The 19,781-nt window shown below is 49.4% G+C and overlaps 1 protein-coding gene across 2 annotated transcripts; it reads left to right on the forward strand.

Annotated features, from left to right (window-relative positions):
• Positions 1 to 228: 228 nt before the first annotated feature.
• Positions 229 to 18,684, forward strand: SMIM3 (small integral membrane protein 3). 2 transcript variants are annotated; one of them, XM_028527970.2, is made up of 2 exons: positions 229 to 627; positions 17,325 to 18,684. In XM_028527970.2, exon 2 carries the CDS (start codon positions 17,336 to 17,338, stop codon positions 17,516 to 17,518), a length of 183 nt encoding a protein of 60 aa, XP_028383771.1. In that variant the 5' UTR covers positions 229 to 627; positions 17,325 to 17,335; the 3' UTR covers positions 17,519 to 18,684. The 2 variants fall into 2 exon arrangements, with proteins under 2 accessions (XP_028383771.1, XP_035870792.1); XM_036014899.1 differs by lacking the exon at positions 229 to 627 and adding an exon at positions 10,672 to 11,865.
• The last annotated feature ends 1,097 nt before the right edge of the window (positions 18,685 to 19,781 follow it).

The raw sequence follows: 19,781 nt of genomic DNA on the forward strand, positions 1-19,781 counted from the left end.
GAAGTCTCTTGTTAAAGATCCTACACTCGGTGCATTGCAAAGCAGGAGCTCAGAGTCCGGCTCTTCCATCCAAACCCAGCTGTGTCGAGTACAGCTGGAAAGGTTCTTGGGGGACACATTTTTGGTCGGCTCTCTTGGTTTACAGTACAGATAGCGGAGCCCGTCCCCACCCCCCACCCCATGGACGAAGTGACTGTTCAGGGCATTACCGCGAGCGCGTGACAAGGCTGCGAGGGGAACCCGAGACTCCTGGGTCTCTGCTCTCTCTTGCTGCCTCTTTTCTCACCCCCAGCCCGCGGGGCGCTGGGGGAGGAGCTGAGCGGGGTGGCGGCGGTCGCCCGGGCTTTCCGGGGGCGGTCCCTGGCCGCTGTGAATTCCTGAGCCAACGGGTTGGAGCGCCCCGTGCCCAGCCGCGCGTCCCAGCCGCTGCTGCGCGCTCCTGCTTCCCGGGGCTCAGAGGACCCGGGCACATTCTGGGCCGAAGATTCCAGGACTGGCAGCCGCTTCCCGCTCCGGGGACCCGGAGGAACACTCGAACCGTCTCTGTCCCGGGAACTCTCCGCAGATCTGGTGCGGCACAGCCGCGGCGCGGGCCGTGCGTTCTACAAGCAGCTGCGCGGGACCGCGGTGAGTGGGGCCATCGGGTGTAGTGCGGGAGCCATCGGGTGTAGTGCGGGGGGCCTCCGGTCTTCGTGCAGCCCGTTATCCTAGTGGGCAACTCCCAATTCTCCTCTTGCATCCCCTCTTCTCCCTCACTTCCCGCCTCCACCGCCCTTCGTCACCTTTGCATTTCCCTTTTTTTCCTTCCGGCAGTCCTTAACTTCCAGCCGCCTCTACGCGGACTCTTGGCCCTGGGGGGAGGCGGGAGCTCGGACGGGTGAGCCCCAGCCTCAGGAGACAGACTTCTGTCCGGTTGTCGGTCCTGCTTGTGTCAAAGCCGGGCGGAGAAGACACCTGGAGTTTGGAGTTGGGGCGCGGGGGGAGGGGGAGTGGTAGTTTGCAGCCCTGGTCTGTCCCTGGTCTTTTTGCCGCCCTATCTCCCGGCCTTGTCTCTCCATCTGTGAAATGGAGAGAAGAGCCTTTGCATACAGAAATCAGATGAGAAAGGGGCATGCGAAGTATCTTGGAGAGACTTCCTCCTGGCCTCCCTCCTCTCCTCCTCTGTCTCTGTACTGAGGACTTGGTTTTCCCGTCACCTGTTCCTTTGCTCCCTGTCCCTTCGGAAAATTCCTTGAGGGTAAGGACTAACCCTCCAGGTTCATCTCTGAGGCATCCTCAGCAGTTGGCTCAGGGCCTGGCAAATAGATGCTCAGTGCTGTCTATTGAGTGAAAGAATGAGAGACGGGAACTATAAAACCTGTACCACTGTCAGAGGTTCTTATTTTGCCTGAGTGGCCAGACTGGGCCCCGTGTTCCTGCAGCTCCACTTGTTTCTTCCTGACCTCACCAGTCCTGTTGGGTCCTGGGGCTCCTGCATCCCCCCAATTTGTCTATAGTCTTCAGAGCTCTAGGCTGTCGTCATGAAAGTTGCTCAGTCATTCCAGTGTCTAAGGTTCCTTGCACACCTGCTATGCTCTGTGCTATGCTATGTTGTGTGCAAGTGGTCAGGAGGGGTGTGGGTGCCTGAATGGGGTCAGTGGGGGTGGTGGTGGAGGTGGAAAGAACAATCCCCTCGGAGTCAGGAGGCACTGTGAGTTATCCTGACAGGGCATTTCCACTGGACCTTGTCCTCCCCTCTGTAGAATGAGGAAGTGGGCGTTAAATGACTGGCATCCGTGGTGGAGCACCACGCGCTCTCTGGGTTATGCAGGCCCCTCAGCGATCTTCTGAGCACATTTGAGACAGCCCAGCTGAGTGAGCTCTGGACATCTCTCTCTCTCACACACACACACCTGCAGTAACAAGTGCTTCTCTGCTCCACCAGGAATCTCCCGTTGTCAGCTGCCCCCGGGTTATGAATAATGCCATGGAGGTCACACATCACGCTCCATCAGATCTTCCAAACAATGACGTTTCAGGGCGTCAGGTCTGTGGGCTCTACCGTGTAAAAGGTCTGGGGAATCCCCCTTCCTGGCATAGCCTGAGAATCACTGAGCTGTGCTGCGGTGTTTGAGACGTAAAACAAACTCGAGACTCTGAGGAGTCTGGTGTGGGAGGGTCACATTCTGAGCCCCGGGGTGACAGACACAGGGGTAAAGAGGTCGCCACAGCCTCAGGTGTTCTCCCAGCCATATTCTGATCCTTCTTTTTAAAAAGTGCACTTCTGTTTCTTCTCTGTGGATTAAACATACAATGGAAGTATCTCCCAGGAAAGGGGCTCTTTATCTGAGTTGGTCTTACGCTGCCACTGTTGGCTGTGGTCTCAAAGGTGGACACATGAACTCACACTCACTGTTTCTAGGAGTCAGTGTTGGTGTTACCACAGCCTGCAGACCCCCACCCTGATTGGCTAGGTAAAAGGAATGATGTAAGCATTATTTGACATATATTGAGTACTATGAGCCAGGCATTATTCTAAGCATTTTATATGTACTAACTTATTTAGTCTACATCAAACCTCTGAGGTAGGGGCCATCATTACATCCACTTTATAGATGAGGAAACTGAGGTCTGTAGAAAGAGTAAGTGACTCGCCCGTGGTCGCTCAGGAAGTAAGTGGCCCAGCTGTGCTTTGAACCCAGGCGATGTGGCTCCTGGGACTATGTTCTGACCTGCACTGGAGTTGAGGGCCTCTGGGTTCTGATCTGGCTTCTGTCGCTTACTTGCAGGTGACCTAGGGGGAGTTAAATGAGAATTTGACAGCCACTGCACTAATAAATTACTAGGGACCCAGTACCCTGCCAACTCACTGAGGAAACAGACAGTGAGCATCAAGTGAGGATGATGTATTTCCAGAAGTTAGGTGGCCAGGAAGGGCAGCAGGTCAGAGTTATAATTGCCTTATACATTAGACAATGGCAAACCAGACTCAGTAGGAAATCACATACTTTAAGTTGCCTAGTTGTGTATAAATGGAGCTTCCTTATTTTATTTTTTAAATGTTTTATCATATTTTTTCCATTACCATTTATCCCCTTTATTACCACAATCCCACACTGTTGTCCACTGGCCGGTTGGGCATGTGAATTGCTGGCAACCCACTATGTAGGGTCAGGGAAGCGAAATGGAAGAGAGAGAAAGAAAGAGAGACAGAAAGGGAAGACTGAAGTGTGTTTCAACCGATGACATATACCTGACACACTTGTCCCTACTCCCTCCTCCCGCGGCCCAGGCAGATGTTGACAGTCGGGACCTTGCAGATAAATAACCTCCACGGGGCCGGGGAGTCCTTCTTAACTCGGTGTTCCGACAGCCCGCACCAGCTGACTGGGGAGCTTTTATCTTGTTCTCCCAGACTTCCCGCTTCATTCCCCGGGGGCGGGGGGCACGGTCAAGGAAGGACCAAATGACCAAACGGGAAACATTTCTTTCTAAGTGTCCCGGTGGCATCTTAGGAAACACCTTGAGGCTTTTTAAAGGTTAATCTTTTCTCCCCCTCACTTCTTTCTGTTTTTTTTTTCTTTAATGGTTTTCAACCGAAGACCAAAGACCATCCTGGATCTGGGACAGGGCTCCAGGGGAGGTGGGGCGTCAGACCAGAGACAGCCTTTGAGAGCGGCCAGACCCATAGGGACCCCTTTGTCCATCCTTCCCAGCTGACTGACAGGACACTCAGACCCAGTTTGAAAGAAGGAATTTAGAATCACCCAGTATATTGGTTTTCTAATGCTGTCACAGGTTACCACAAATTTAATGCCTTAAAAAATCAAATATATTACTACATTACAGTTCTCTGAGTCAGAAGTCTCTCTGGAATAAGTCAAGGCACCATTAGGCTGTGTTTCTCTCTGGAGTCTTTCAGGGAGAATTGGTTCGCTATTTATCTGAGACGCGCTGACAGACTCTAGTGCCCAGGGTTGTAGGACCAAGGTGGCTGCTTTTCGCTGGCTGTAAGCTGAGGGCCATCCTCTGCTCCTGGACGCCATGGTGTTCCTTGGCTCGTAGCGGCCTTCCGCCATCGTCCAAGCAAGCAACGGAGAGTCGTGTCCTTCTCATGGTGACTCTTCTACCTCCCCCTTCACTGTTAAGGACTTGTGATTAGATTCCATCATGAATAATCCAGGATCACCTCCCCATCTCAACGTCCTTAACTTTAATCACATCTTCGAAGTCCCTTTGCCTCTGTCCTCATGACCCTGCCCTCTGAGCCATGTCTCCTTTTTTATAGTCAAGGTTCTGGGGGCCAAGACATGGACACCTTTGAGGGGTCATTATTCCACCTACTGTGCACAGCAAGGTCGGGGTTTAACGCCACTCCAATGCCCTTGCAGCTGTCACTGAGCTCCCCTGACAGCCCCCCGCTGTGGACAGCCTCCTTTGTCAGGCCAGCATGCAGCAGGCACTGAGTCACTGGCAGATCACAGTGATGGAGGTAGAGGTTTAAACAGGACGCCGTGGATCTGGCCTGGGATTTTTCTCTGCTGGCTCCCTGTTGGCTTCTGGGACTCCGTGATTGGCTGGGTCAGATGGTACGTGCAGTCTTCCACAGCTCTGGCTGCTTTCTGATCTCTGAAATATCCTGGTGTTTTTCCATGCTCCAGCCACAGAGGAACAGATAGGAACTCAGACAGAGAACAAGTCTTTAGAGAATTTTGGAGGAGATAAGCCAATTGGGGTAAAATGAGAACAGAATGCTCCTCAGAGATGTTGGCTCATCAAAGAAATGTCTCTGATTTGATTCAGTTCACATTTTTGACAGCTGTGTGTCCTGCCCATTTCGTCGGAACAGAAGTCCCTGGTGAAATGGACTCTGTGCTGGGCTGGTAAATGCTTGAGGCTCACTCTTATATAATGGGAGGGGAACTATTTTCAAGAATAAATGTGAGCTGGGATGGCCTTTTCACCCTGAACTTGGCATGGGAAATCCCCTTCCCTTTTGTCAGCCTCCCCGTCATCTTCTAGGAACCCAGAAAGAAAGGGTTATACCCTGGGCAGCCACTCCCACCCCCCTCCACCCCCTCAACACCCAGCTCCTGAGCACAGGGCGTCAAAACTCAAACCCGAGCCACCAGCCCACGTAAAACAGCAAGAGTGCAGATCCTAGGGGATGCTATTCTGAAAGTCCAGTCCTCTTCTGCCTGGCATGCACAGGGTGGGCTGGGAAAGAAAGAGGTCCCCATAATCCCTCCTGGATGCACAAAGAGCCCAGAAAATGATCAAATCAACAATGTCTTTTTACTTCATAGATAGGGTTCTGACTCTTAGGGTTGTTGGATTTTCTGCGGGAAGGACGATCCTTTCTGGACCTCTGCCACTGAAGTTCCAGGAGCTGAGCTCCAATCTGAAGTTCCCAAGTCTGCCCACATTCTCTCCTTCACTGGCCTCAGGTTCATTAGGCACTTGCCGTGTGCCAGGGCCTGTGACGGGTGCCGAGGGTACAGCAATGAACAAGAGCGGAGGCTTCTGCTCTCCTTGGGCTTGCATTTGAGCAGGCAAAGATGGCCAACAGAAACAAGTAAACAAACAAGCTAATTTTATTTATTTTTTAAAAAGATTTTATTTATTCATTTTTAGAGAGAGGGCAAGGGAGGGAGAAAGAGACAGAGAAACATCGATGTGCAAGAAGAACATCAATTGGTTGCCTCTCGCACTCTCCCAGCCCAGGGCATGGCCCACAACCCAGGCATGTGCCTTAACCGGGATCTGAACCCATGATCTTCCAGTTTGCAAGCTGGTGCTCAACCCACTGAGTCACACCAGCCAGGGCAACAAGCTCATTTTAGATTGTGAAGAGTAGATGAAGAAGATAAAACAAGGTCTGAGGTAGAGAATGACTGGTTGGTGAGGGTGGGTCTGAAAGTTTTCCAAAGAGGTAACATTCAAATTGAGATCATGGACAGTGAGACACTGGATGTTGAAAAGGAAGATCTGGGGGGAAGAACATTCTAAGAAGAGGGAACAGCGAGAACAAAAGTCTCAAGGTGGGACCAGCACTTGGGACACAGGTCATTAGGTTACCCAGCTCTTAGGTGGCCAGTGGGCCCCATTCCTGGTACTTGAGCAGTCCTCTCTGTCTGGTCTACATGCTCCATTCTCCTCTGACAATCTCCCCAGCTCCTGAGGATAGAGCTTTACAGGGTCCTATAAGCCTGTGAGGCTGGTCAGCTCCCAAGTCTACTGCCCCCGGAACCACCAGCCCCATTGTTCACATTCTGCAAGATGCCTGAATAGAGGCCCCCAGCCTCGGTGACTCAGATTATGTTCCCTCGGCCCCTTCTCTGGCCCCTGTGTCTAGAAGGAACGAAGCAGCCACGAGCTCTGGCAGTGGTACCTGCAGGAAGCCACCTGCCTCTGTCTGCCTTTTCTCCCACTTTGGGATAACTAAGCTTGCCTGCCAGCAGGAAGTCATTTCTTTTATTGCCTTCTTCCTCTGAACTCCTTGGTGATAAAACTGGTTGGACAACCACTGGCAATATCTCAGAAGTGAACTGTTAAGCAGCAGCTCCCATGTGGAGGGTGTGTGTGCATTTGTGGTGGAAGGTCAAAGCTAGTACAGATGATCAAAGGCTATTTGTTTACAAGACTGTCACTGTGGTTTCCTAGGTCGGAGTCAGAGTGGTCACCGCACCCAGACTAAGAGTGGGGCCTCTGAGCTCTTTGGATTTAGCAGCTAGTGCAGCTGAACACATGTGAAGCCTTACCGTGTACCAGGCATCGTCCTGAGTGCTTTGTGTGCCTCAGGCTGTTCAGCTTCCCTGGTGTCCCAGTGAAGCAGTTACCATCATTCGTTATTATTCTCATCTTACAAGCGAAACTGAAGCTGAAAGAGATAAGCCTCTTGCCAAAGCCACAAGGACGACATAGACTCCCAGCACACGTGTAGCTCATCACATCGGGCCTTTGCTGGTGCTGTCTGCTCTGCTTCTCCTGCCTGTCCTCTCCTTTCTCCCTTTGGAACTCCTGCTTATCTCCAAAGCCCAAATCCAAAGACCCCCTTCTTCATAAAGCTTTCTATTTTACATAGACCAGAGCAAAGGAGGGAAGATGCATATGTTTTGAGTATCAGTTATGTTGCAGGACTGTATATATTTGCCCCACTTCGTCCACACAGCAGGAAGGCACGACGCAGTGCTCTCACCGTCCCCATGTTCCAGGTCAGAAGACTGAGGTTTGGAGACTTAAAACAACTTGTCCACAGTCACACCTCCAAGGAGGGTGGAGAGCAGGGTTCAAATGAAGATCCTCTCCACTGCAGAGCCCATGCTCTCTCTACCTCTCTCCTCTTCTCCAGCAGCACGTGGCTTGTGCCTTCAGCGTAGCACTTCTATGCCTGGTACCGCAATGAGCGATCGTGATTAAGGCCTTTTTGTTCCATAAGAGAATGATCTCCTTAAGGACAACCACTATCTAATCCGTCTCTGTCTCCACACCAGTCCTCGATCCCCAGCGTTAATCACGGGGCCATAAATGTTTTCTGAATGCAATTGAATTGCTACTCTACCACTTTCATACTTGGACTGGAGGGATAGGTCAGGGAAATCAAGCGTGCAGTTGGTTGATTTTAAAAAATCATTAATATTGATGAATCATCTATCGTCTTTATTGATAAAGACATGGTCCAAGTTGGGGATGCTAGCAAACTAGCTGTAGGAGGGGAGACTATATGCCCAGGCCACTAAGTCCCTACATAAGAACAAGAAGTATTAATCACAGAGCAAACCATTGTAGAGTGCTTACTGTGTGCCGGAACAGTGCTCAGTGCTATGCGTGATTATCCTGAACCCTATGGGGCAGGTACCATTATTGTCCCACTTTCGTTTTTGTTTTCAGCTGAGGAAATGAAAGCATTAGCAAGTTCAAGTAAGTTGTTCAAGGTTGGTCAGTGAGAAAGTAGTGGAACCAGATTTAAATCCAAGCCACCTGGCCTCCAAGCCTGCACTTTTAACACTCCTCTGTAGTGTAAGTGTAGAGAAAAGACTTCCCTGCCATGTCCCAGGATTCCCTCCACCCAGAAGAGCATCCCTCACCCTCCCAGAATGCAGGAGCCTGGAGATTTGTGGGTCCGGGGTTGTTTGTTCAGCACCTATACCCCTGAGGGCGGAGGGAAGGCATTCGGCGCGGGGAAGCGAGCTGGGCTGGGGGAAGGCAGTGCCGGGACAGAGCGGAGCCCAGACGGAGTCACCCCTTCCTCTGCCGGTCCTCCACCCGGTGTGCACCTGAGCTCGTCCCGTTGTGCACACTCTCCCACTGCGGGTGGGATTCCAGTGTCTCCCCGTCTCTTCTCTGACGCTCTCACCCAGAGTGAGGAATCAGTAAGTTATGAGGCTTATTCATTACCCTCTTCACTAGGTGTAATTGCATTTGGGCCTTGAGTCAAAGGGATGGAGTGCAATTTGGACCGGCATTTCTTTGTTTTTATATTTGTGTGTGAGTGTGTGCCTGTGAGGGTGTTTTCCTGGGAAAGTTGCTTAGGGCTCTGGGCCTCAGGGCTGTGTGTAACCTTTTACAAGTGAAGAGGTCTAATTAAGAAACCTGGCTGGCTCTCACCGTTTACATCAGTTTATTCTCCACCACCGCCTTCTCCAGCCTGACCCCCACTTTCTTCTCTCACCTCCCATCTCGAACAGGGCAGGGAGGGAATTGAAAAGGGCATCGAACACCTGGAGGCCTGACAGGGAGGGAATTGAAAAGGGCATCGAACACCCGGAGGCCTGAGCGCTCCCCTCTGTTCTGCCACTAACTTGCTATGTGACCTTGGGCAAGTCACTGCCTTCGGTCTATAAGATGGGAGGTAGGGTATGTGGTTTAAACCAGAGAGTATCTATTCTGTGCAGAATACCATTTGCTTGTAGAAGTCTCATCTGCACAGAACAAACCCAGTGAGATATTTTTCTCTGCACAGAATAAACCTGGTATTGTAATATTAGTTTTCTGTTGCCACACATTTAGTGGCTTAAAATGTACATTCATGATATCATAGTTTCTGTCATTTTTATTATCATATTTTCCACTTCTAGAATTTCTATTTGGTTCTTGAAAAAAGTATCTGACCCTGGCTGGGTGGCTCAGTTGGTTGGAGCATCGTTCCTTAAACCAAAAAGTTAAGGGTTTGATCCCCAGTCAGGGCACATACAAGAATCAACCAATGAATACATCAGTAAGCGGAACAACAAATCAATGCCTCTCTCTCTCTCTCTCAAATCAAAAAACATGTCCTCAGGTGAGGATTCAAATAAATAAATAAATAAATAAATAAAATCTGTTGTGTTCTTTCTTGTAGTTTCCAGTTCTCGAAACTCTCAATCTTGGATTTTTTCCTCTTGAACATATAGGCAAGGTCATCTAAAGTCTGACAGCCCCACTGTCTGGGGCTCTGTAGATCTTTTTCTATCGTCTGTTGTTTCTGAGGGTTCTGTCCTTGTCATCTCACTTTTTTTTTCATTCCTGCTTATTTTCCATTGTGTATTGAACATTATGTGTGAATTGGAAAGTCTGACGCCTGTGGTGATGTTATCTCCTCTAGAGAGGATAGAACTTTGCCTCTGCCAGGCACCCGGCAGTGTGGAACGACCTTAATTCAACCTCAGGAACTCGAATGAGGCCAAGCTGCTTGTTTCTCAGGGATTGGTATACTTCCAGTTCACTCTTCGCATTAAAAGTGCTCAGTGGAGTCCAACCTCCAAGTGCAAGGGATTCACTCCCCCTCTCTTGGCGGGCTTGAACTCCTGAGCCTGTCAGAAACACTGCCTAGTCTCGCTCCGTCCTCCGCTAGTGGGAATGCTCGTTCACAGGCCAGGCTCACCACCCTGGGTGTCCGCCTGCTCCCAGGTCTTAGCCTGGTACTTCCTCGTTATTGTGTTATTTCTTGGTGCCTTCAAGCATATTCTTTTTCTGGTCCAGTTTCTCTAGTTGTCTGCAGTAAGAGTGTTGATCAAAATGGTCTAGCTTGGCATTATTGGAAATAAAAGTCCTAATCTTGGTAGATTGCCTATCACTTCTTACTTCTCTAAATCTAGAATGGCTCTTGGGGAAAAGCAGTAAGAGTCTGGCCTGGACTTAGAAGAGAGCTATGGATCTGGCCCACTCCACGCGCACACTCCGGGGTCTCTGTGGCTGCTTCGGAGGTAGCTGTCGGTGGTGGTGAGGACAGGGTCAGAAGACCTGCGTTAGAATCCCACCTCCTTAGCCTTGAGGTCGCTAGCCAGGTAGTCTCCCTCAGCTTTAGTCTCCGCATCTATAGAGCAGTGTGTCCCGCACAGGACTACTGTGCAGCTCGAATAAGTTAACGTAGGGGACGAGGACTCGCACAGTACTGCTAAAGAAATGCTGGCTTGTGTGATTCTGTGTTTGAGGAAAAAGGGAAGATGGGTACTCAACTTCTCTGTGCTTCTGGGAAGTAAAGGAGCTATGTTCTTCTGAGTAAATAATGGTAATTCCTAGAAGAGTTTCTTGTGTATAGCAAGTACTGGACGAATGAAAGAATGAGTGAGTGAATGAATGAATGAACAAGTATCCTGGACAGAGTTACTTTTTCTGAAAGTGCCCAACCAAAAGCAATACTGCTCTGTCAGGGGGTAAAAGTCGCTGCTGGGGAGTAAGCCTCGTAGTTAAAAGGTGGACAGACAGCGCAAACTAGTCACTTTAAATTCAGTCATTCTCAAATTCAGACTTGTAGGAAATTTAAATTTATGAGCTAAAAATAATGTATATGTTTTGTCAGAACTAGGAAATTTGCCATATGATGGAATTGGCTGGGACAATGACTTTCATTTTTTTACAAGAGGACTTTTAGTTGCTTGGAAAAGTGGTCTCAGAATAAAACTTGACGTTTCCTCAAGCCAGTGGTGAGCCCCCCTTCCCCACCCTTTTTTCCTTTAGTGGACCAAGTACAGTACCTGGTAATGGGATGAATTTTCCACCTTTGGAGAAGGTGCAATGTTTTCTTCCTTTGGAGGAAGTACAATTTTGTACCCTGACGCTTAGTTGTGTTAATGGACACAAAAACATCCATTTTGGGATTATCCACTTTTCCGCTGAATTGTCTGTGTTGCTTCAACCCGGGACTTGTGGCCCAGGGACCCGATGGTGTCGGTGGTAGGTGACACCAGTGACTTCCTTGCTTGTCAGCTCAGGGAGGTATTAACACAGTTTCTTAGACAAACTTACATTGAACATATGTCAAGGTTTATTACTCATTAATGAGGCCAACAGATAAAGTGTGCCCGTTTAAAATGCCGCGGTTTAGGGCTGATGGCTATCTTCCCTCCCAGTCATAAAGTGTCGTATTTTATTTATCATTGACAAGGTGAAGTTTGTGGCATGAATGGTTTGGGCCATTTTCTGACGTGACCCATTATATTCAGGAATAACAAGTAATATATCTGCAAAGCCACCGATAAGCGGATCGATCTTTGGTTATTAATTAAATGTGCCAAGGCGCACGGTTCTACGCACTCACGCGGAGCCCGCGCACCCGGATGCCAAACAGGGGTCAAACAGAAGTCAGCTGCAGCGGCTTAGAGTCCTGCTTATTCTCAAGCAGATTTCTTCCAGCACGCCATGAAAGAGGCTGAACATATGGTTTGCGGAGCTGTAATTTCGGGGACAAAGTTCTTCTTTCACAGTGGCGGGAGGTGGAAGTGACTGGAACCCCTGTTACGTGGGACAGATCGGCCCGCTCAAGGACACAAGGCTGAGGATTGGGAAGGCTGAAAGGGAGATAGAGCTCCGGGTGCCCTCTGTCGCCTGGCCACGCAGACGGCCAGCCTTAGAGCCTTGGAGCCTAGGGGTCGGGGAGGGGGGAGCTCAACAGCTGGGCTGCACCAGGTGAGCATTTCTGTGCTGTGGTTGAGTATCACTTTTAGTTTGAACTGTATACGTGAAGGGGGTGAGCACCCTATTCTCTAAGGATATTGATCCAGCCCTGTTGAGTGAGTAGAAGCCCCGCCCCTCCCTAGACCCCTCCCTAGCACTCCAGAACAGCTGCGCTCCCATCTGTTTTTTTGTGATGCAGGTTTTAAACAATTTTATGTGTGAAAGAGTAATATTGGTACAGTCAAAAATACACTTTACAGAAAAAAGCTTCATTTATTCATCTTGTTCTGTTCTTGGTTTTGTTTGTTTGTTTGTTTAGGTAGGGGCAGTAACTTGATCAGAGTTATGTCTTTGAATGATTATTCTGGAAGGGGCGGGGTGGAAGGGGGGTGGTCACTGTTCTGTGACTGGTTGTGGATGAGTCCCGAAGCCCGAGTTCCTGGAAACGGCAGGTTTTGCTGACGAAAAGCAGCCAGGGAGATTATGTGTTCCTGGCACTCGTAGTCACAGAGGCTCACGTTAATGGGCTTACCAGAAAGGGCTTTTGTGGGGTTCCTTCGGCCCAAAGCAAGCTAGCTGTTGAGGTAATCAGGACACCACAGAAAATAAACTCTCCCGCCCCCGCACCTCCGTAGCAGTGTTCATGAGTCTCCTATGACTCATGCTTTCGTGCCTTTGAACTTGGAGAAAGTGACCACGTTTCCAAGGCTGAAGCAGGGCCAGCCTGTGCATCTGCTTCCTCTACAGCCCCTAGCCTCATACTCCTGTGGCCTTGGGGAGCCTTTCCAGAGGGTTCTCCCTCATCCCAGACTTGCCCAGATCTGACCACACTGGCAACGGAGCACCTAGGAATCAATTCTCAAATCGTAGTGCTAGAAAGGGTTGTAGAGGCCTTAGAGATCATTGAGTCCAGGGGTTCCCAAACCTGGCTGCACATTCAAATCACCTGGGAGATGGGGGGAAAGCCCTTTCCATTTCCTTTTGAGTCTAATTCACTAAGTCTGGAACAGGACCCGGAAATCGGTGGGGTTTTTTTTATACTGTCCAAACATGGTTCTCAGCATGCTTGCTATATAGAACTTGGTGACCACTGACCTAGCCTCATAGTTGAACCTTATTTGACTTAAAAATTATATATGTAAAACAACCATGGGACATCTACACAAGGGAATTCTACTCGGCCACAAAAAAGATGAAACTTTAGTGTCGCAGGTTCGATTCCCAGTCAGGGTACATGCCTGGGTTGCAGGCCATGACCCCCAGCAACTGCACATTGATGCTTCTCTCTCTCTCTCTCTCTCTTTCTATCTCCCTCCCTCCTTCCCTCCCTTCCCTCACTAAAAATAAATAAAAATCTTTTAAAAAAAGAATTACTACTCTAAAGCAAAAAAAAAGATGAAAATTTTACCCTTTGTGACAATATGGATGGAACTGTGGAGAGCATTATGCTAAGTGAAATAAGCCAGTCAGAGAAAGACAAATACCGTATGATTTCACTCATATGTGGAATCTAATGAACAAACTGAACTAACCAGCAAAACAGAGACACACTCATAGATGGAGAGCAGATGACAACTAGTTGGGGGACGGCAGAGTAGGGGGTGGAGGGTTTGAGCAAAAAAAGAAAACAGACTCACGGACATGGACAACAGTGTGGTGATTGCTGGGGACAGAGGGACAGAGGGGACCAAATGCTAATGGAGAAAAATATACTAAAGATTAAATTTAAAAAATTATATATGTATGTATTTACTCTTTTTAAAACAGAGAATTATAAAGACCCCCCCCACCCCAAATGCCATTTTCCCCTCAATCCAGTTGATGTAAAAAATGAAAAGTAAAGAAGACCTACAGACCACCGGCAGGCACATAAAAAAGGTGTGCAGCATCAGGGAGATGCAAGTCAAAGCCACAGCGAGGTGGCCCCTCACACCCGTTAGGACGGCGATCGCCAAGAAGAGATGACAAGTGCTTTGTTGTACTCGAGGTGAGGACACAGAGAACAGGGACTTCCGTGCTCTCCTGGGAATGTACACAGGTGCAGCCACAGTGCAGGAGACTATGAAGCTTCCTCAAATATGAAAAACAGAATTGCCGTATCACCCAGCAATTCTACTCTTAGGTCTTTACTTGAAGAAACTGAAAACGTTGATTTGAAAAGACCTACACCACCCCCATGCTCACTGCAGCATTAATTTGCAATAGCCGAGATGTGGAAACAACTCAGGTGGCCATCAGTGGGTGAGTGGGTAGAGAAAACGTGGTATAGAAATAGTGGGGTATTATCGAACCATAATAAATAACGAAATCTTGCCATTTGCTACAATGTGGATGGACCTGTAGGACGGTCCATCATGCTAAGTGAAATTAGGCAGAGAAAGAGAAATACCACATCATCTCTCTTATATGCGGAATATGACCCAAAAAAGAACAAAACAGAACAAAACCCCAAACTCATGGATCCAGAGAACAGACTGGCAGTTGCCAGAGGCAGGTGATAGGGGGTGGGCGAAATGGGTGAAAGGCGCCAAAAGGTACGAACTTCCAGTTTGAAAATAAGTACGTCACGGGGATGTAAGGGGCTGCCTGGTGACTGCAGTTCAGACTACTGCAGTGCATATTCAAAAGTTGCTAAGAGAGTAGATCTGAAAAGTTCTCACCACAAGAAAAAAATACGTGCAGCTGTGGGCAATGATGTTACCTAGACTCACTGTGGCGATCGTGTTGCAGCATATACAAACTCCAAGTCATTATGCTGTATGCTTGAAGATAACATCGTGTTACAAGTCAAATTATAACTCAACTTAAAAAAAGAAAGAAAATGGGGCTGCTTCCTTGACAGCAGCAAACTCTTAGGGCCCAGGACTCCTCTGCACCACTCCCAGTGAAGAGGAAACCCATGCCCGTCCATGAACTTGAGACAGGATAGGCAGGCAGCGGATGTCCTGTAAACACCAGTGAAAAGAACAAAAGCAGTGCATTTTCATATGTGGGCAGGGCCTAAAGAAGAAATACATGGTCATGTTTAGGAAATTCAAACACTATGAAGACACGAAGGATGAAAAGCAAAAACTTCCACTCCTAGTCTAACATTCCAAAGGTTGTTGCTATTAACACTGTTTTGGGAGTCCGCCCATAAAAGATTTTTCATTTTTGTACCGTCACCTGTCTATCTACTGGATTCTACAAAATCTGACCCAAGGGAATTATCCTACCCATATTATCCTGCACTTCACTTTTTTCCACTTACAGTATTTTGGAGCTCACCACAGATCATCATTCTTCTGGATAACTATTAAATAAGTTAATATCTGTAATGCACTGGAGCAATGCTTGGTGTGTAACAAGCATTACATATTTGTGAAATGAATGAATGGAAATTGCTATATGGCATTCCATTATCTGAATATACCCTACTTTTACTATTTATGGACACTTCTGTTATGTCGGCTATTGTGACAGACGATGCAGAAATGAACATCCCTGTATGTGCACCTTAGGGACTCTACGCTGGTAGTCAGTGCCCAAATCAGTACCATCAGTATGGCAATCAGTACCTTCCTTACTGTGGCAACAGTGGGCATGGAGCCAAAAGGAGTAGAAAGAAAAAGTTAGTGACAGGTAAAAGCAGGAAGTAGGACTAGAACTGGGGATTTTGCTTAGACCTAGAATCACAGGATTAAAGAGCTTTAGCTGTAGGAGGAACCTCAAGGAGGCTGTTTGTTGTCGGCTCTGGGCGAGGACTATATTACATCTGGGGTTCTCGAGCTGTGTGCTGAGCCCTGGGGAGCCATAGTGAACTCACTGGAAAAGTGAGTATTGGAGCTGCAAGATGCTTAACATTTCAAAAATATCTTTTGTTGATTTTTAGAGAGAGAAGGAGAGAGAAACACCGATCAGTTGCTCCCCATATACACCCAGACTGGGGATTGAACCTACAACCTAGGTCTGTGCCCTTACCAGGAATTGAACCCCCAACCCTTTGGTGTACGGGCGGACACTTCAACCAACTGAACTACGCTGGCTGGAGCAAAGCCTTTAACACCTCTGACAGGAACAGTGATGTCTGACATCTCTCAGACACTGTGTAAACTACGGTCTCAGGACAGTTTGCAGTTGAACCCTGACCTCACTACATTCCTTGTGACTATGGTATGATTTGTGGGGCTGAGTCTTTGGTGGTGGCCGAGACACTGCAAGTACCTCGGGCCATGCATGTGGCATAGGAAGTGAGCACGCATCGTCCGACCTGACTCTGAAGTTTCAGAAGTTGCACAGTGCCCAGTTGGTGCACACGCCCCATTTGTCAGTGACCAGTTAAGAATGAAAAATGTATTTTTTTCTTTTAATTTGCGCCTATCATATTTTTTCAGAGAGCTACTAATTAGGACACAAACGCTTATTATGTTGTTTGAAACTATGGAATAAAAGGAACTGCTAGGTATTTCTTTTGGCCTGCCGTGCTGTCAAGAAATTACTAGAACACTAAGGGTGCTGTGCGTGGAAGAAGTTTTGGAACAGCTGACTGACATACTTTATCCATTAGGACTCTTGTGGCTGCAAGTGACAGAAACCAGATTGGCCCTGCTTAAGCAGAGTCAGAAATTAATTGGCTTATCATCTGGGATGTCCTGGTTTGCAGGTGGCGTCAGGCTGGGCCAGGTCCAAGTGCCCAAATGAAGTAACAAGGCTCCGATTCCCTTTGATCTCTGGGACAGGCCCTCCACATATGGGCCAGAGGGCCCCCCACCCGTTGGTTCTGGACTCACACCCTTGCAGCAGAAAGAGCCATCTTTCCCAATGGTTTGTGCAGAGAAGCCGTGGGGAGACTTTGGTCTATCTAGCTGGGGTTGCTCACCTGTCCCTGAATCGAGGCTGTGGAGATTTGTCATGGGCAAACCTGAGTGACAGATCCATCCCTGCGCTCAGGAGAATGCCCCAAGACACAGAGTAGGCAGGTTCTTCGCAGAAAAGAAGGGGTTCCGTTACCACGAGAATGGGAGAAGGGGTACAGGACTGAAAGCAATGAGTCTCCCCTTTTCTGGGGAAGGCAATAGACGGTAACATGGTAGTTTAATAGTGAAACATGGAGGCTCTGGAGTCCCACCCACCTGGCTTCACCTCCTTGGGCAAATTGACACATATGCATCTTTTCAGGCTTTAGAGTCCTCATCTCCAAAATGGGAATAACTGAAGATAAAGGCCAAGAAGTAAAAAGCCCCCACAGTAGTCCTTACCTCTAGGGGTGGTGGTTGAAGTGAGCTTGTACAGGTGAGTCCCTAGCACCTCGCCTGCCACTTAGGAAACCCTCAGTGAGTGAGGCCATTGTTGTTGTTGATCAAGCAGCCGTGAAGATCACGCAGCCGGCCGGTGAGTGGCCCAGGCTTCCGACTCCCGGAGCGGGTTTCCTTCCAAGAGGGAGGCAGGGCGAGGGTCCAGCACAGTGATTTCCTCTTTCCTGTCTGTTGCAGAGCGAAGCAGCATGGACGCAGCCAGCCAGGTGCCTGCGGAAGTCGAGCTCCCCAAGCACATCCTGGATATCTGGGTCATTGTCCTCATCATCCTGGCCACCATTGTCATCATGACCTCCTTGCTGCTGTGCCCGGCCACTGCAGTCATCATCTATCGCATGCGGGCTCATCCTGTCCTCAATGGGGCCGCCTGAGGTCTACCCAAGAGGGGCGGGGGGGTGGGGGGGGGGGGGAGAGCAGCACCCCCTCCCCCGGACTCTTCCCCTCTCAGAACAGCAGCAGGAGGGACTTTGGAGTATAGATCCTGGAGCTTGATATGTGAGGGGAGGCCCAAGTTCTGTTTTGGTTCTGCCACTGGCCAGCTGTGTGAGTTCCGCCAGGGGACCTGATTCCATGAGTTCCAAGTCCCTCATCTTCCGGATGGGGATTGGGACCCCTGCCCTTCCTACCTCAGAGGGTCGTGGGAACCCAGGACTTGGGGGAGGCTCACGCTGTCCGGGAGCAGACACACAGATGGTATTGCTGAGTGCTGGGAAGCTCTGAAGAACCAAAGAACCTAATGGCTGACGTTGGCCTTCAAGGTAGCGAGGGAGACGCTGGGGGCACAGGGGCCCTTGTCGGTGCCCCTCTGGTCACACCACTCAGAGGCACCCTGTCCTCCTTCCAAGGGGCCATCAGCACACTGGTTCAAAGCTATTTTCTTTGAGGTGCCATTCCCTCGAGTTTTCTAACTTGGGAGGGAATTGTGCAGGGGAGGAGATGGGTGGAACTTTCCAGGACCTTCTCTGTGCCAGAGTCTGCCCCTGTGCAGTCTGGAGGGGGGCTCTGCCGTTTCTTGGCAATGCCGAGGGAGCTGGGGCAACTCTGTCATTCTGCTCTGGACTCGAGTAGCTTTGACACTCTGGCAGTGTTGGAAAACGCAGAGTGGCTGAGCTCCCTGGCCAGCTTTCTGGGTCTCCGGCCCCCTCCCCTTATGTGCCCCACACCAGGGAGCTCTGTCCCTCCGCCCCAGCTCCTGCTACGATTCACTCCAGGTGTGGCGTGCACCCCCTTTACTCCCTCCCACCAGCACTGCAACCCATCCAAGGCACAGCCTTACAGCATAAGAGATGTTCCCAGGACTTTGGAAACCAACTCAAAACAATGATGGTTCTTTAGATGCTATGACTTATATTTATATAGAGAGATTTCTGGACCACTCAAGCTCTTTGACCCAAATCAGGAGCATCTTGGGGTGTATTAAATTATATAAAAAGATAGCACAGATATCAGGACACCATAGTGTGTAAATGAGGCTTTTACTCTGATATGATCTCATTGATGTACACAACCAGTTAACAATAAAGTGCTGGAACAAGCATGTCTGGGGTCTTTCTTAACAGAGTACATGCCAAACCCAGGAACTCAGGTCATAGGGCTCCACTGAATTCATGGGTCTGAGAGACACGGTTTGAATGTAGGAGCAGAAAGAGAAAGAAGAATCAAATCAACCTCCAGGGTTCTGGCTTCGGCAAGCAGGTGCATAGTTGTGCAATCCCCGCAGACAGAGAAGGCAGGGAGAAGAACGGGTTCTAGAAGGAGAAATGAATTCAGTACTGGATGTGTTGAGCTTGGGGTGCTTCGGGAAGACCGTTTCAGGATGCAGTTGGAAACTGGGTCTGTTTGTTGGGAGGCGACTCATGGCTGGAGGTATGTTTGGGGGTGCCATCCGCATATGGTTGCTATGGCGCAAAAGTGGCCGGGGCACCCAGGCAGACTGAGAGGAGTGAGGCACAAATGCGGAACTTGGAGTCCACTGAGCGGGAGTGAAAGGGGAAGAGAAGAAAGCACAGCGAGGAGCCTGAGCAGGTCCCGTGGTGAGAGGCAACCTGGGAGGGGTGTGACCATGCTCTGAGAGCTGAGGAACGAGGGGGAGCTTAGGAAGTGGCCACGGTGGGACAGGCCACTCTTTCTGGGAACAGGACTGTCCTGTGGGGGTAGGAGGTAGGAGAGGGTATCGGGAAAAGAGGTCAAGGGTAAATACGAAATGTAAATGCTGGGGCCGGCATAACGTGGTGTGTACTGATGCACAGCAAACTTCTTGCTACGAGTAGAAAGTAACTCTACAGGGTCCAGACCCTTCATCCTCTTCGTGGACACACCAGTGCAACAACACACAGGCCAGGCCCATTTCTCCGAAATCCTAAGGTCAGTTTTGAGGCTCCTGTACCCCATGTAAGCACAAACCCAGCTGTACTAGAGCCGGTTGGCACACCTGTGGCACCCTCCTACCGTAGTCCCTCCCACAGCACACAATTAAAATCTTCTCCCCAGGAAGGAGAGGAGAGGATTGCACTGTCCACCCCACATCCGACTTGCTCAGCGGGCTGCCTGAGGGTCTGGTCTGGCTTCTGTCTTGCCTGGCTCAAAGGGCAGACAGGAAAGGACCCCAGTGGGAGTCACTGAGAACCACAGCAG

The sequence above is a fragment of the Phyllostomus discolor genome, chromosome 13 (genome assembly GCF_004126475.2).
Source record: "Phyllostomus discolor isolate MPI-MPIP mPhyDis1 chromosome 13, mPhyDis1.pri.v3, whole genome shotgun sequence".
NCBI classification, from domain to species: Eukaryota; Metazoa; Chordata; class Mammalia; order Chiroptera; family Phyllostomidae; genus Phyllostomus; species Phyllostomus discolor.